Source organism: Salvelinus fontinalis, chromosome 11 (genome assembly GCF_029448725.1).
Source record: "Salvelinus fontinalis isolate EN_2023a chromosome 11, ASM2944872v1, whole genome shotgun sequence".
NCBI classification, from domain to species: Eukaryota; Metazoa; Chordata; class Actinopteri; order Salmoniformes; family Salmonidae; genus Salvelinus; species Salvelinus fontinalis.
This window is the reverse complement of record NC_074675.1, coordinates 39,604,264-39,621,471: the sequence shown is the minus strand read 5'-3', so window position 1 is coordinate 39,621,471 and position 17,208 is coordinate 39,604,264. Positions and strand designations below refer to the sequence as shown.

At 43.5% G+C, this 17,208-nt stretch overlaps 1 protein-coding gene across 1 annotated transcript in view; it reads left to right on the top strand.

The window, feature by feature from the left end:
- LOC129865721 (phospholipid-transporting ATPase ABCA1-like) overlaps positions 1–17,208 on the top strand; it is a 295,904-nt gene that overhangs the window by 42,135 nt on the left and 236,561 nt on the right. The window contains exons 9-11 of the mRNA XM_055938689.1: positions 573–712; positions 2,194–2,310; positions 12,810–13,007. Coding sequence (XP_055794664.1) covers positions 573–712; positions 2,194–2,310; positions 12,810–13,007 — 455 coding nt within the window. The remainder of the gene's footprint in view (positions 1–572; positions 713–2,193; positions 2,311–12,809; positions 13,008–17,208) is intronic.

The window sequence follows — 17,208 nt, the reverse complement described above, 5'->3', positions numbered from 1 at the left end:
TCTTTGAAGTGTGGTAATTACATTAAATCCTCTGCATAGTGAAACGTTAAATCTTGACCGGTTGTGTCATATCGCCTGCTACTTCTAATATTAAGATGACTGTTTATTATCTCAGCAGTGACGTGCTGGTTTGTTATGATTGCCAGCAGATTTCTGGCGATCTTTGTAATTGTACTCTGTGGTTCATCCATTATTTTCAGCATTCAGATTGTCCTTTCTCTAAACTGCGTCCCAAATGGCACCCTATTCCCTATATAGTGCAATACTTTTCACTAGAGCTCTGGTCAGAAGTAGTCCACTATAGGGAATAGGGTGCCATTTGGGATGGAGAATTAATTTTAGGCTTCTAACCCTGAAACACAACAGATGAACAAACTTGCATTTTTATGGTAATTTGATGGTAACAGATGGTTAAAATGTGATGCCAATATAAAATGTTTTTGATGTTTGTTATTATCAAGATATCATTCATTTATCTTGTGTTGTATTGAGTAGTTTGGCCCACGTACTCGTTCAGACAGATCGCATTTTTCCATTTTGAAGTTATCAACAGGTGTATTCTCTCTCACCAGATGCCTTCTGCAAAATATTGATTGATACTCTTGAGGGAACTCCTGGCCTACGTGTTGTCTGGAGTACGTTTCGGCCCCTAATCCAAGGGAAGGTCCTCTACACCCCTGACAAACCTGCCACTCGACTAATGGTGAAAGAGGTAAGTAAAAGAGAAACTCATTGTATGCACATCGGTTCAGGTGCTGGACCAGCAAAAAAAAACATAAAAGTGAAATATGTCTGCTAGGGTCAATTTGAATAGAAGTCAGTGAAGAGAACTGAACGTAAACTGATGTCTGCAACACTCATATCAGTGTCATGGACGTTTACACTCATTTCAGTGTCATGGACGTTTACACTCATATCAGTGTCATGGACGTTTACTCTCATTTCAGTGTCATGGACGTTTACATTCATATCAGTGTCATGGACGTTTACACTCATTTCAGTGTCCTGGACGTTTACACTCGTATCAGTGTCATGGACATGTACACTCGTATCAGTGTCATGGACGTTTACACTCGTATCAGTATCATGGACGTTTACAGTCGTTTCAGTGTCATGGACGTTTACACTCGTATGAGTAACATGGACGTTTACTCTTGTATCAGTGTCATGAACGTTTACACTCATTTCAGAGTCATCTACGTTTACACTCGTATCAGTGTCATGGACGTTTACACTCGTATCAGTATCATGGACGTTTACACTCGTATCAGTATCATGGATGTTTACACTCGTATCAGTGTCATGGACGTTTACACTAATTTCAGAGTCATGGACGTTTACACTCGTATCAGTGTCATGTACGTTTACACTTGTATCAGTGTCATGGATGTTTACACTCATATCAGTGTCATGGACGTTTACGCTCGTATCAGTGGCATGGATGTTTACACTCATATCAGTGTCATGGACGTTTACGCTCATATGAGTGTCATTTACTATCATGTAGTACACTTACTCCCAAATATTTTCTAAAAAGTACAAACCTGCTAAGTGACATTACTTGGGTGTCTATGTAAGTAGCTTGTACAATTAAAACTTTTGCCATTGTATCTAATTGCATATTTTCACTCCACAAATCAGGAGTCATTTACATAGCTGGTAAATAAAAACGTGACGATATACGCTATGAACCCATCTCCAAAAAACAGCTAGGGAGAGGAGATGGAGAACACACTCGGGGGAGTGTAATGTAATTTTCATGAAGTTTCTGCCGATATTAACATCATTTTTACAACGGCATAAACAAAACAAACAAATGTCGAGAAGCTGTAGGGAATTGGATGTGGAGAATATCCAGTGAGATAATGACTTCTAGCGGATCCACCGACTTCACAGCGACCGGCTCGGTCTTGGCATAGGGGCCGTCGTTACACTCGGCACAGGCCGATTGTTTACATCTCAGTGCTCGGGATTAATAATCCTGTTTACATTAGTCACAACGGGGGGTATAGGAATCAGATGAGTCTCCTGGGGGTTAGGTGAAAGTACGAAGAAGCAGTATGTTCTCAAGGTCGGACTGGCTGCAAAATAAATTAGATAGCACAGTGGAAATTCCATCAATTGGAGGACAAACAGATTTGGCATTTTCCATGTTTTAATCACCATACCATACATCTCTCTATCTTGTTTCAGGCAAATAGCACATTCAATGCGTTGGCCATGATAAAAGAGCTGGCGGAAGCTTGGGAGGATTTCGGACATCTTGTTTGGGACTACTTTCAAAGTGGCCGCCAAGTCAATGCACTGCGGGTAAGATTTATGACTCCTTCAACAGAAACACGGATATTTGATGTACTGTACTGCACCGGAGAGCTGGTTTACATGTATCCGATGTTAGACAAGGCTGAGTGACTTGTCATTCATGCATCAGTGTCACAGTGTCTTATCTATGGTGATTATGTCTAATGTTAAAGTAACTATCCAGTGTTTCCAGATTTCTATGAAATATGAACTATAATTAATTACAATATGAGTTAAATAGTTTTCCTTCCAAAAAATTGTAATTAAGAATGTAAAAAAATCTGCTTTACTGTGTTGGGATGGTGTGGGCGTAGCCCACCAACAGAGTGGTGTGGGCGTATACTAGGGTTGAAGGGTGGGAACCGGGTTACCAAGATTTACCGGGATTTACAGCCTGAAACCACTCCCTTTTCCCAGGGTAAATAACTGCGAGAAACCGGTAAATTATAATCAATTATTTACATGAAGAGCATGGCGTGAAATGGAACTGTTAAATGATATGCAACGTCTAAATCTGGCTTCTCTGTGGCCTCTGCATGATGAATCAACACTCAGGGTGGGTACAGACAGTCCATCGCAGTAGACCTATCATGTAGACCTATCATCTCATTATGGTAACTTTTTTTCTTGTGACAAGGAGGCCTCCATTTGCTGCAGCATAGCCTATGCTACAGTAATATAAAGACTGACTGCTCGTCTAATTTACCCATCTCCATCTGGCTTTCGGGGGTCACCTTGTTTTTAATTTTACAGATGCAATTTTTTTTACTGCAGCTGCAGTTTTAAAACAGCTATCGAGCACTCTCCTGCCGTCTTTCTCTCTTTCCATGAACTCTAATCAAATTGCATCCAAAATAGATAATCCTGTTCTAAATTGATATATAGCCCTATAAATAGATGTCTTAGCCTACCTCTTTCACGTAATACATTCAATGCAGTATTAGCCCTATATTTAGCTAATTAATGATGGTTTATGCATAATATGCTTCTAACTTATAGCTTCTGTCTCTTGCGCAATACGCACACACATGTGCTCTGCTGGCCTCTCAACCTCTTAAGGATCGGACCCTTTTTTTCAATTTTCTCCTAAAATGATTTACCCAAATCTAACTGCCTGTAGCTCAGGACCTGAAGCAAGGATATGCATATTCTTGTTACCATTTGAAAGGAAACATTTTGAAGTTTGTGGAAATGTGAAATTAATGTAGGAGAATATAACACATTTTTTTGTATTTTTTGTACCATCATCTTTGAAATGTAAGAGAAAGGCCAAAATGTAATATTCTAGGTTAGGCACAATTTTGATTTTAGCCACTAGATGGCAGCAGTGTATGTGCAACGTTTTAGACTGATTCAATGAACCATTGCATTTCTGTTCAAAATGTTGTATCAAGACTGCCCGAATGTGCCTAATTGGTTTATTAATACAAGTTCATAACTGTGCACTCTCCTCAAACAATAGCATGGTATTATTTCACTGTAATAGCCACTTCAAATTGTACAGTGCAGTTAGATTAACAAGAATTTAAGCTTTCTGCCTATATCAGATATGTCTAAGTCCTGGGAAATGTTCTTGTTACTTACAACCTCATGTTACTGACATTAGCCTACGTTAGCTCAACCGTCCCACGGGGGGGAACACCGATCCTGTAGAGGATGCTACTTAGATCTTGGAGTCCCATGCAGGAAAAGCTAGACTAGAATAGCTTGCTGGACATTATATTTTTAGCATTTCTTATACCAATAGACTATTCAAAGAGGTACACAAGCTCTTTTTTTGCTGAATGTTAAATACAGAAGCCAATAGAACTCATGGGTAGTTTGAAAGAAGAGCGAATGCACGATGGCGATAGGCTATAGCAGATATTTATTCAGACCCATAACCATTCAATTTTCCTGAAGAGAAGTGAAAGTCTTCTGCATCTAATTCTATTCCTATATTATTCAAGGATGTCATTAGAATGATGAAGATAAGGACAACAAAACATATTTCATTTAACTGGTAAAAGCAAGGAAGGAATGAAGCAACAATAGAGAGAGAAAGAGGAGGTAGGCTAATAACATTAGAGGAAATATTATGAAAGGTATAGATGCGTCAGCCTACTAATTATACAAACAGGCACTATTGCTTTCAAATATTTTATCAAAGTTTCTAGCCTATACTTGTAACTTTGTAGACCGCATGTGCGGCACCAGAATCGCATTTTCTCTTCTGCTTTATCATGGTTTGAACGATGTGCGTAATTCCAGTCCATATAATACAGTATAATACAATACAGTACAGTAATACAGTTCACACTCAAAAAGATTAGCCTAAAGGAACTAGTTTAATTTATTTACCCAAAAGAGCACATCGCTAGCTACATCTATGGGCTTTTATGTTTTTATTCCTTATAACCTGTTGAGGACAGAGGGCGCTGTTTTCACTTTGGGGGAAAATCGTGCCCAATTTAAACGGCCTCCTACTCAATTCTTGCTCGTACAATATGCATATTATTATTACTATTGGATAGAAAACACTCTCTAGTTTCTAAAACCGTTTGAATTATATCTGTGAGTAAAACAGAACTCATTTTGCAGCAAACTTCCTGACAGGAAGTGGAAAATCTGAAATCGATGCTCTGTTCTAGGGCCTGCCTATAAATGGGCTTCATATATATCAGTATACATGCACTTCATACGTCTTCCACTAGATGTCGACAGGCAGTGAGAGAAGAAATGGAGTGTATAACTTGATCTGGGGTCGAATTAAAGCTCTCGGCATGAGGTGTCACCAGTTTCCTGTTTTCTGGAGAGCGCGTGAAGGGACCTGGTTTTGCCTTCTGTAAAGCTGTCGTTATGGACGACTAATATCTCCGGCTTTGATTTTATTTGATACATGTGACAATATCATTGTAAAGTATGTTTCTTCAATATAGTTTTATTAGATTTTTGAAATTTATTCGGGACGTTAGGCGTGTTGCGTTGTGTGCCTTTGTTCAGGAAGGAGAGCTTCGCGCCACTTTGCTAGCTTTCCGTGCTAATTGACTGGAGAAGAGGACATTCTAAAACCAATCAACGATTGTTCCCGACAAAGGACCCCTTGTACAACATTCTGATGAAAGATCATCAAAAGTAGGACCCATTTTATGATGCTATTTCATATATCTGTCGAACATGTGAAATAGTCGTTTGCGCCCAGATTTTGGGTACTCTCTCGCTATAACTAAGCTGGATGTCGTAATGAAGTTATTTTTAGAATTCTAACACGGCGATTGCATTAAGAACTAGTGTATCTATCATTTCCTATACAACATGTATTTTCTAGTAACGTTTATGAATAGTTATTTGGTCAGAATAGTTGAGTGCCATAAAAATATCCGCACATTCTGGGAAAAAGATGCTACGTTAGCACAATGTATAACCACTGATTTCAGCTCTAAATATGCACATTTTCGAACAAAAGTGTATGTATAACCTGATGTTATAGGACTGTCATCTGATGAAGGTTTATGAAGGTTAGTGAAAATTCATATATTTTGCTGGTTTATTCCCTATCGCTAACGTGCCTATTGCTATCGCTAACGTGCCTTGATGAATGAATGCGGTAGTGTGGTAGGCTATTGTAGCAAGATAATATAATGCTATATTGTGTTTTCGCTGTAAAACACTTAAAAAAATCGGAAATATTGGCTGGATTCACAATATGTTTGTCCTTCATTTGCTGTACACCATCGATTTTTCAGAAATGTTTTATGATGAGTATTTAGGTATTTGACGTTGGTGTCTGTAATTACTCTGGCTGCTTCGGTTCTATTTCTGACGGTAGCTGTGATGGTAGCTGCAATGTAAAACTGATTTATACCTCAAATATGCACATTTTTCGAACAAAACATAGATTTATTGTATAACATGTTATAAGACTGTCATCTGATTGTTTCTTGGTTAGTTTGGTTGGTTCTTGGTTAGTTAGGTTGGCTTTGTGCATGCTACCTGTGCTGTGAAAAATGTCTGTCCTTTTTTGTATTTGGTGGTGAGCTAACATAAATATATGTGCTGTTTTCGCTGTAAAACATTTTCAAAATCGGACATGTTGACTGGATTCACAAGATGTGTATCTTTCATTTGCTGTATTGGACTTGTTAATGTGTGAAAGTTAAATATTTCTAAAAAATATCTTTTGAATTTCGCGCTCTGCCTTTTCAGTGGAATGTGGGAGGAGTTCCGCTAGCGGAACGCCGGTGCCAGACAGGTTATGATGCTTTTGAATGACACTTCTGGTTTTGGCAGGAAATACCGGTTTACCCGGGAGAAAAGTGATTTATTCTTGGGATGGAACATTTGTAAAATACTGTGTTTTTCAAGTGTTGTTTCTCCAATTAATGCTTTGGCCACAAATATGAGTATAGGACGAGTCAACAACATTATTTGGGTATGAGTTAACAGAATATGAACTTTTAAAAGTGAGATTAACTGGACAGTTACTTTGATGTAAGTGATAAATTAATCAAGTTGAAAAGAGCTTTAATATTGTAACAGTCCTGACCTATTTATGTTAGTTTTTATGTGTTTTTGGTCAGGGCATGTGTTTTGGGTGGGCAGTCTATGTTATCTGTTTCTATGTTGGTTTCGGTTTGCCTGGTATGGCTCTTGATTAGAGGCAGGTGGTTTGCATTTTCCTCTAATCAAGAGTCATATTTAGGTAGGGCATTCTCACTGTTTGTTGGTGGGTGATTGTCTCCTGTGATGTCTTCGTGTTGTTTCGATGTATTCACTTTTGGAGCTGTTTGGCTGTTCGTGTGTTTCGATGTCCGTTCCTGTTCGTGAGTTTACGTTTGTCTATGTAAGTTTATGTTCAGGTTGCGTCAACGTCGTTTTGTTATTTTGTAAGTTTTGAAAGTGTTTTGTTTTGTTTAGTCTACGTCGTATTTGTAATAAAAATGGCTTATTTCCCTGACTCCGCATTTTGGTCCGAAGATCCTTCTCTCCTCACCTCATCTGAGGATGAGGAGAGCGACAGCTATTACAGAATCACCCACCAAAATACAGAGACCAAGCGGTATGGGAATGCTCGACGGAGCAACAAGGATTTTTGGACTTGGGAGGAGATCCTGTCTGGTAGAGGACCCTGGGCGCAAACTGGGGAATATCGCTGCTCTCGTGAGAAGAGTGAGGCAGTCACAGCCCAGGAGCGGTGGTTTAAGGAGGCAGCTAGGAGACGTGGATGGAAGCCGGAGAATCAAGCTCGAAACCGGAATTATGAGGGGACACGTTTTGCACGGAAGCCCGAAAAGCCCGTGAGTAACTCCCAAAAATTTCTTGGGGGGGGGCTAAAGGGTAGTGGGCCAAGGGCAGGTAGGAGACCTGCGCCCACTTCCCAGGCTAACCGTGGAGAGCGGGAGTACGGGCAGACACCGTGTTACGCAGTAGAGCGCACGGTGTCTCCTGTACGTGTGCATAGCCCAGTGCGGGTTATTCCACCTCCTCGCACTGGTAGGGCTAGATTGGGCATTGAGCCAGGTGTCATGAGGCCGGCTCAACGCGTCTGGTCTCCAGTGCGTCTCCTCGGGCCGGTATACATGGCACCTGCCTTACGCATGGTTTCCCCGGTTCGCCTGCATAGCCCAGTGCGGGCTATTCCACCTCGCCGCACTGGCAGGGCGACCGGGAGCATTCAACCAGGTAAGGTTGGGCAGGCTCAATGCTCAAGAGAGCCAGTACGCCTGCACGGTCCGGTATTTCCGGCGCCACCTCCCCGCCCCAGCCTAGTACCTACAGTGCCTATATTACGCACTAGGCTACCAGTGCATTTCCAGAGCCCTGTTCCTCCTCCACGCACTCTCCCTATAGTGCGTGTATCCAGTTCGGTGCCTCCAGTTCCGGTCCCACGCACTAAGCCACCTGTGCGTCTCCTAAGTCCTGTACACACTGTCACTTCTCCCCGTACTAGTCCTGAGGTGCGTGCCCTCAGCCAGGTGCCACCAGTGCCGGTACCACGCACCAGGTATAGAGTACGCTTTGAGAGTTCAGTGTGCCCTGTCCCTGCTCCACGCACTAGTAGGAGGGTGCTTATCATTAGCCCGGTGCCTCCAGTTCCGGCACCACGCACCAGGTCTACAGTGCGCCGTATCCGGCCAGAGCCATCCGTCTCCCCAGCGCCATCTGAGCCATCCGTCTCCCCAGCGCCATCTGAGCCATCCGTCTCCCCAGCGCCATCTGAGCCATCCGTCTCCCCAGCGCCATCTGAGCCATCCGTCTGCCAGGAGCCTGCAAAGCCGCCCGTCTGCCATGAGCCTGCAAAGCCGCCCGTCTGCCATGAGCCTACAGAGCCATCCGCCAGACAGGAGCCGCTAGAGCCGTCAGCCAGACAGGAGCCGCTAGAGCCGCCCGCCAGACAGGATCTGCCAGAGCCGCCAACCAGACAGGATCTGCCAGAGCCGCCAACCAGACAGGATCTGCCAGAGCCGCCAACCAGACAGGATCTGCCAGAGCCGCCAGCGAGCCATGAGCAGCCAGAGCCGTCAGAGAGCCATGAGCAGCCAGAGCCGTCAGAGAGCCATGAGCAGCCAGAGCCGTCAGAGAGCCATGAGCAGCCAGAGCCGTCAGAGAGCCATGAGCAGCCAGAGCCGTCAGAGAGCCATGAGCGTCGAGAGCCGTCAGCCTGCCATGAGCGTCGAGAGCCGTCAGTCTGCCATGAGCGTCGAGAGCCGTCAGCCTGCCATGAGCGTAGAGAGCCGTCAGTCTGCCATGAGCGTCGAGAGCCGTCAGCCTGCATGGACCTGCCAGAGCCGTCCAAACAGGACCTGCCAGAGTCCTTCAGCCGGGATCTGCCCCTTGTCCCGGTGTTGCCCCTTGTCCCGGTGCTGCCCCTTGTCCCGGTGCTGCCCCTTGTCCCGGTGCTGCCCCTTGTCCCGGTGCTGCCCCTTGTCCCGGTGCTGCCCCTTGTCCCGGTGCTGCCCCTTGTCCCGGTGCTGCCCCTTGTCCCGGTGCTGCCCCTTATTCCAGTGATGGTCCTTATCCTGGTGCTGCCCCTTGTTCTGGTGCTGCCCCTTGTCCCGGTGCTACCCCTTGTCCCGGTGCTGCCCCTTGTCCCGGTGCTAGCTGTTTATTTAGGGGAAGCTAATGTTTGGGTGGTCAGTGGAAGGGGTAGAAAGAAGAGGGGAGTGACTATGGTGGTGCGGGGACAGCGTCCTGAACCGGAGCCACCACCGTGGTCAACTGCCCACCCGGACCCTCCCCTGGACTTTGTGCTGGTGCGCCCGGCGTTCGCACTTTGGGGGGGGGGTACTGTAACAGTCCTGACCTATTTATGTTAGTTTTTATGTGTTTTTGGTCAGGGCATGTGTTTTGGGTGGGCAGTCTATGTTATCTGTTTCTATGTTGGTTTCGGTTTGCCTGGTATGGCTCTTGATTAGAGGCAGGTGGTTTGCATTTTCCTCTAATCAAGAGTCATATTTAGGTAGGGCATTCTCACTGTTTGTTGGTGGGTGATTGTCTCCTGTGATGTCTTCGTGTTGTTTCGATGTATTCACTTTTGGAGCTGTTTGGCTGTTCGTGTGTTTCGATGTCCGTTCCTGTTCGTGAGTTTACGTTTGTCTATGTAAGTTTATGTTCAGGTTGCGTCAACGTCGTTTTGTTATTTTGTAAGTTTTGAAAGTGTTTTGTTTTGTTTAGTCTACGTCGTATTTGTAATAAAAATGGCTTATTTCCCTGACTCCGCATTTTGGTCCGAAGATCCTTCTCTCCTCACCTCATCTGAGGATGAGGAGAGCGACAGCTATTACAAATATCCTTATCAATTCGTTGTAATAGTCCTTGTCCACTTTAATTTTGAATGACGGGTATGGTTGTCAATCAGGGACAGTTGTCTATCGTTGTCTCTGTTTGAGAACCATACTTAGGTAGCCCTTTTTCCCACCTGTCTTTGTGGGAGGTTAACTTTGTTTGTGGCACATAGCCCTTTAGCTTCACGGTTGTTTTGGATTGTTTATTGTTTTTGTCGGCGTCAATATAAATAAAGGATTATGTACGCTTACCACACAGCACCTTGGTCTACTTCTGTTGACAGCCGTGACAGTTTCCACTAGGAATATTTATCAACCTTTGAGAACTGCTTTTCTTACCTGATATCTCTCAACAATAGACTCCTACATTTCCCACCATAAAATGTTTTTAACACTAATTCAGCTGAAAAATATACATTTATTATAGCATATGGAAATTGTGAAAAATAAAGTAATTATGGGTAAGTGCTGCGTAACTTTCACCTCGGCAGAAGAGGATTAGCTTCCCTGTTCCCTTGAAGCTGACATTACTGCCGTGTCACCTGAAATGAGCTTATGGGCAGCTAGGGGAGAAAGTAGCCGAGCGCTCCATATAGCCAGGGTATTCATTACCCTAGCCCTAACCTTTACACAAATGGACCCGGCAATTCTCCTTTGTCTTCATTTTCTCCCTTTGAGTGGCGGCCAACCGGACTCCCCTCAGAACGGGTAGCTCTGCTGGTATGTCATCTTCTCCAGAGAGGTCTCAAGGTTTTGGCAACTTTCTACATTGATGGCGGCAATCATGGCACAGCTGAGTTATCAGCCGAGCTGAAAAAAGAAATCTCTTAAATCCCAAATGAACCCCTAGCCCCTAGACACAGAAATGATCTAGGAGGATTGAATAGGTCTAAGCAATATGGTGACAATTTCACCTTGACTGTCAAAGGGCAAGATGAAGATACTACCAATTTGCTTACACCCATTCAATCCTTTCAGATCTACGCATGTGCATAGGGGAGAAGGGATAGTTCTGATTAGGATAGGGAACTTCATGTTTACCAGCTTGATCTTAAGTGTTTCCCATATCATTTACTGTAGCTATACTTGCTATTTTCTTGACTAATTCAGGACCTATGCCATTGAGAAAGCAGTAAAATATAATCAATAATCAAACTATACCATTTAAAAAAAGATATTACTAGTTTAAATCTTGCCAACAGGTAAAACTATTGGTTTACAACATCAATTCAACATTCTATTACAGTAAAAGAGCAACTGATTATTAACAGTTCCCATTTAGTAGACGCCAAACCAGTGACCATCTTGGAAAATGTCAAGCAGAAATTATTATTAGAAAATGCTATGAGGGCTGGTTTGAGTTTTCTTTGGCCGTTGCTAGTCTGTTTTCCTTCGAAGACCTTCTCATGTCGGATAATGACATTTGACACGTGGACGCCAAGGTTAAATGGCATGTATGCAACAATCTGGCCCAAATGCCACTGAACGTTAAGAGTAGTAGAACATATATGCCATGTTTTAACAATTGAATTTCAGTGACCCCTTACAAATATTATGTACTCTAAAATAAAGACACTGCATTGTTTACAATAGATATCTCTGCATGTTACAGATGTACCTCTTAAAACCTAAATGAACTATTCCATTCTCACCGGCACAGAATGGTTGAACTGATTTTTTGAAAAGGTCAGGAGAAACATGGAGATGACTTCATTTGACACTTTGACCCCATGCTAAAAGGAATGTCATTCCTGAAGTGTTGACTTAGAAATGCCACTGAACACATTGCTCAGAATATGTTTGAGGCGTGTGTATGTTTTGACTTCAAATGATCCACACTACATTATGAGCAGACCAGGTTCAATTTATGGTTATACAATACAACACTGCTATTATCGTGTTATTACACGGTTGCAATTTCATGGTTACCAGCGTACTGTACGTACCTTACAAAGCACACTGAGTGGAGCAGTCCCAGACAGACGGAAAGTCTGCATCCTATCCCCTTTATAGTGCACAACTTTTGATCTGGGTCCATGGGGATCTAGTCAAAAGAAATGCCCTATATAAGGAATAGGGTGCAATTTGGGACACAGACAAAGTGTTTTAACCAAACCTGTACCAGGGAACGTACAGTACCTGCGTAGGAAGCTTTTATGTAAGGACGCCCCAGTGTTCTACTCCAGAGGAATAGGCGGCCGTTAGCTTTTTTTAAACGGCACAAATAGGGCTGTAACAGCAAGGTCGTTTGCATCTAGATTAGCACATCTCTTCGTTAACTCTTTGAGTGCCGAGCGAAATCATGGCACGAGGCTCAAGCCGAGCTGACAGTGAAGAGTTAACGCACAGCTGGTTCTTACCACACTGGGGTGAGGGCTGGGGGGAGAGGGGAGGCTGGGGAGAAGGGAGACAGTCACATGAATCGCAGTGTGAGTGTGTGTGTGTAAACATGCCTAAGTGCATCTGCGTATGTGCAGGTGTGTGTGCCTGCATCATGGACCTCCATGGTCATGAAGAAAGTGGTTGTAAAGCCTGCAGTACAACAGTGCCATCTAGCTTAATGTTTCTAATTAATTCTCTCATAGAGAAAAAAGCAAAGTCCTGCAAGTGGGATGTCCTGGGATCTGCAGTTGTGCAGGTCCACAATTAGCTTCCACTGCATTCATTTCTCAGTGCATTAATTGTTTTATAATCTGATGAGTGTAAATTACCCACACAAACCCTCTCCTCTTGTTGCCAAACCAGGCCCTGCTGGATAACCCTGTGTTTGTAGCCTTGCTCAACCAACGGCTCAAAGGCACAAGATGGACGGCAGAACTGCTCGCCAACGTCCTGTACAATGGGTCCCCCGAGGGTCGCCCCACGGGCATGCCGCCGAATGACTGGCGCAACGTGTTCAACGCCACCAGCCAAATCCTGGACGTCCTGAAGAAGTTCATTGGGGTATGTTCATTGTTTTGCTTCACATTGTCAAAAAAGTGATTTGATACCTTTCCCCCCACTACAAAATACACTGACATTCTGTAATGTGTGTGTCTATGCATCCTAGCTCCATGATATGGGCTACAACTTTCAACACTGTGTACTTTCACAATATGTCATTTGATTGGGTGAAAACGAAGCGAGGTTGCCAATTGTTTCAGTATACACAAAAGTTCATATCAATTGACCTTGACAACATTCAGAAAAACCGCCTTACAATGTGTAGCCTACTGCTGTGGTAATAAAAAAGGAAGATCGTTATAAGCATCCAAGGACACACATTTCTGCTACCGTAACAGCAGGAAACAAACGGCGCACATCTCTACACATGGGGACGTGCAGGCAGTCGGGCGGACATTGACATATCGATCTGTGAGTTGGTTTGCAGCGATACACTACATTCTCCGCTGCTATGTGGCCCCACGAGTAGACTACAGACATATCTCAAATACCCTTATCCTCTTCCTTATTGCTAATACCTGGGAGATGACATCTTAGCCTCCTGGGGTTTAGCCATATGTGACAAATGAATTCCAAAGTAATGCAATCCATTTTTGGTCCTGATGGCTTTCCATATCTCAAAATGGATGCCTGGATGAAGATGTTTACTCGCATGTCATTTACCTGTTCCCTGTCACATAGACTCAATGCATGCTGAGCGTAGACGGGGGAGAACATTTTAAATGTGCTCTCTCTCTCTCTCTCTCTCTCTTTCTTTCTCTCTTTCTTTATTTCTTTCTTTCTTTCTTTCTTTATTTCTTTCATTCTTTCTTTCTTTCTTTCTTTCTTTCTTTCTCTCTCTATTCAAGGGGCTTTATTGGTATGGGAAACATATGTTTACATTGCCAAAGCAAGTGAAATAGATAATAAACAAAAGTGAAATAAACAATCAGAAATTAAAAGTAAACATTACACTCAAAACATTTCCAAAAGAAGAAAGACATTTCAAATGTCATATTATGTCTATATACAGTGTTGTAAAGATGTGCAAATAGTTAAAGCACAAAAGGGATTTGCAATGGTGTTTGTTCTCCATTGGTTGCTCTTTTCTTGCGGCAACAGGTCACAAATCTTGCTGCTGTGATTGCACACTGTATTTCACCCAATAGATATGGGAGTTGGATTTGTTTTCAAATTATTTGTGGGTCTGTGTAATCTGAAGGAAATATGTGTCTCTAATATGGTCATACATTTGGCAGGAGGTTAGGAAGTATAGCTTAGTTTCCATTTTGTGGGCAGTGTGACACAACAGGGGGATTAAGATTCTCTCTCGTTCTTTCTCTCTCTCTCTCTCGTTCTTCCTCTCTCTCTCATTCTTCATCTCTCTCTCGTTCTTCCTCTCTCTCTCTCTCGTTCTTCCTCTCTCTCTCCCGATCTTCCTCTCTCTCTCCCGTTCTTCCTCTCTCTCTCCCGTTCTTCCTCTCTCTCTCTCACGTTCGTTTTCATCTCACTCTCCCATTTGCACAACCACAGAATGTTTGAATTTCTCTCGTGCTTTAAAAAATGTTATCAGTGTATTAATCAAGAGTTCATGTAGTCAATACATGTCAAGTTGAGGAAACATGGCAAGATTGAACTTTAAATCAACATTTCTTTCCTTTCAGGTCCTTTACGCCTAATAAGTCATATTACTAGTACTACAACTTTGATGCTTTTTACATTTGTTGAATAGTTTTTACACTTTTTGAAAACGAAACACCAAATTGGATCCACGCATTACATCCACAAGATGGATTAATCCACTATTAATTGTGTTAATAAACTTGAAACAACAATGCAGCTAATCATTGATGATATCGACCAGCGGATACGTTTGGTCGTTAAAGATGTTGACTGGGTGCCTACAAGCTACTTCCTAAAGTCAGCCATAGATGAATTTAGATAAACTTGATTTATACTCTGTGTTATCACCAAGGAAGCAGGCAGCTAGTATTCTGGCATCTGGGGGAAAACACACACACAGTATAAAGTATAAACACATGATTATCATATCATGGTGGGCCATATGAGAGGCATGCTCATCTCATCCCGCAGCTGTCAGTTAGCAGCACTCGCGTGGCCTCTACATCCTCTACAATCACTGTATTTGCTGCTACTCCCTACCCAATGTCCTTCCATATCTGGAAGTGGTTCTACACCCCAAATGGCACCCTATTCCCTTTATAGTGCACTACTTTTGACCAGAGCCCATATGGTGCCTTTAGGGACGCCTCCTGGGTCTAATGTAGGGCAGCGAGAGATTGGTGGTGGTAGCACTGTCAGTGGGTTAGTTCCTTAACTGGAATCGAAGTCCAAACATGGCAACGACTCAGGCTTGGCACCATCATGTCAAGTGGTTGGATGACATGTCTAACATACTTCCTGTTTCTCGTAATAGGATGGAGTAGTGTGAAGTTGCCTCGAGACGGTGATCTTGGATCAGATTAGCATTTTCCCCGCTAACGGTTAAAGTTAGGATTGGGGCAGTTTCAAGCTGATCCGAGGTCTGTACCTAGGGGAAACTTCACCACTTAGCTAATAGAATTTTGATGGGTTGACTTAGGACAGTGGGCTTGTGCTGAATAACTGCTTAGCCTTTCCTCACTGGACCACTACAGATTAAAAAGTTTTAAATGCAGTTCGTGTTTTACTCAGTGTTTTTGTGAGATTATGAACTAAGTGGAATATGGGAAGAGTTTTAAAAATATGTATTTGTTTAAGAGATGCTGCCACATGGTTGGTCATAGTATGTGAACCGATTTTTTTTTTCATGAGCATGGCCTCCTTTCTATTACAGCATATTGGATGACTGTCAATCATATTCCATTCACCCAGTTCAATATAACATTTATAGGTTAATCTACAACATGATACTCGAATTGAAACCTATACCTTTTCATGGGGTAGCTACAACCTAGCCTATGAATGACAGTTTACAACGTAAGTGCACACTGGTCGAAAGAAAAATTTGATGACAGACAGAAACATTTGATGAACAGACAGTCCATGTGACAGTCCATCTCTCACTGTCTGGGGATGAGAACCAATAGCCTCCCAGGTTTTGTATTGAAGTCAGTGGTCCAAGAGGAGGACGGAAGCTAGCTGTCCTCCAGCTACACCGCGGGACTCAGAAGCTTACAAGAAATCCCGCTATGCCTTGCGACGAACCATCACACAGGCAAAGCGTCAATACAGGGCTAAGATTGAATCATACTACACCGGTTCCGACGCTCGTCAGATGTGGCAGGGCTTGCAAACTATTACAGACTACAAAGGGAAGCACAGCCGCGAGCTGCCCAGTAACACGAGCCTACTAGATGAGCTAAATCACTTCTATGCTCGCTTCGAGGCAAACAACACTGAGGCATGCATGAGTGCATCTGCTGTTCCGGATGACTGTGTGATCACGCTCTCCGTAGCTGACGTGAGTAAGACCTTTAAACAGGTCAACATACACAAGGCTGCGGGGCCAGACGGATTACAAGGACGTGTGCTCCGGGCATGTGCTGACCAACTGGCAGCTGTCTTCACTGACATTTTCAACATGTCCCTGATTGAGTCTGTAATACCAACATGCTTCAAGCAGACCACCATAGTCCCTGTGCCCAAGAACACAAAGGCAACCTGCCTAAATGACTACAGACCCGTAGCACTCACGTCCGTAGCCATGAAGTGCTTTGAAAGGCTGGTAATGTCTCACATCAACACCAATATCCCAGAAACCCTAGACCCACTCCAATTTGCATACCGCCCAAACGGATCCATAGATGACGCAATCTCTATTGCACTCCACACTGCCCTTTCCCACCTGGACAAAAGAAACACCTATGTGAGAATGCTATTCATTGACTACAGCTCAGCGTTCAACACCATAGTACCCTCAAAGCTCATCACTAAGCTAAGGAACCTGGGACTAAACACCTCCCTCTACAATTGGATCCTGGACTTCCTGATGGCCCCCAGGTTGTGAGGGTAGGTAGCAACACATCTGCCACACTGATCCTCAACACTGGAGCTCCCCAGGGGTGCGTGCTCAGTCCCCTCCTGTACTCCCTGTTCACCCACGACTGCATGGCCAGGCACGACTCCAACACCATCATTAAGTTTGCAGACGACACAACAGTGGTAGGCCTGATCACCGGCAAAGACGAAACAGCCTATAGGGAGGAGGTCAGAGACCTGG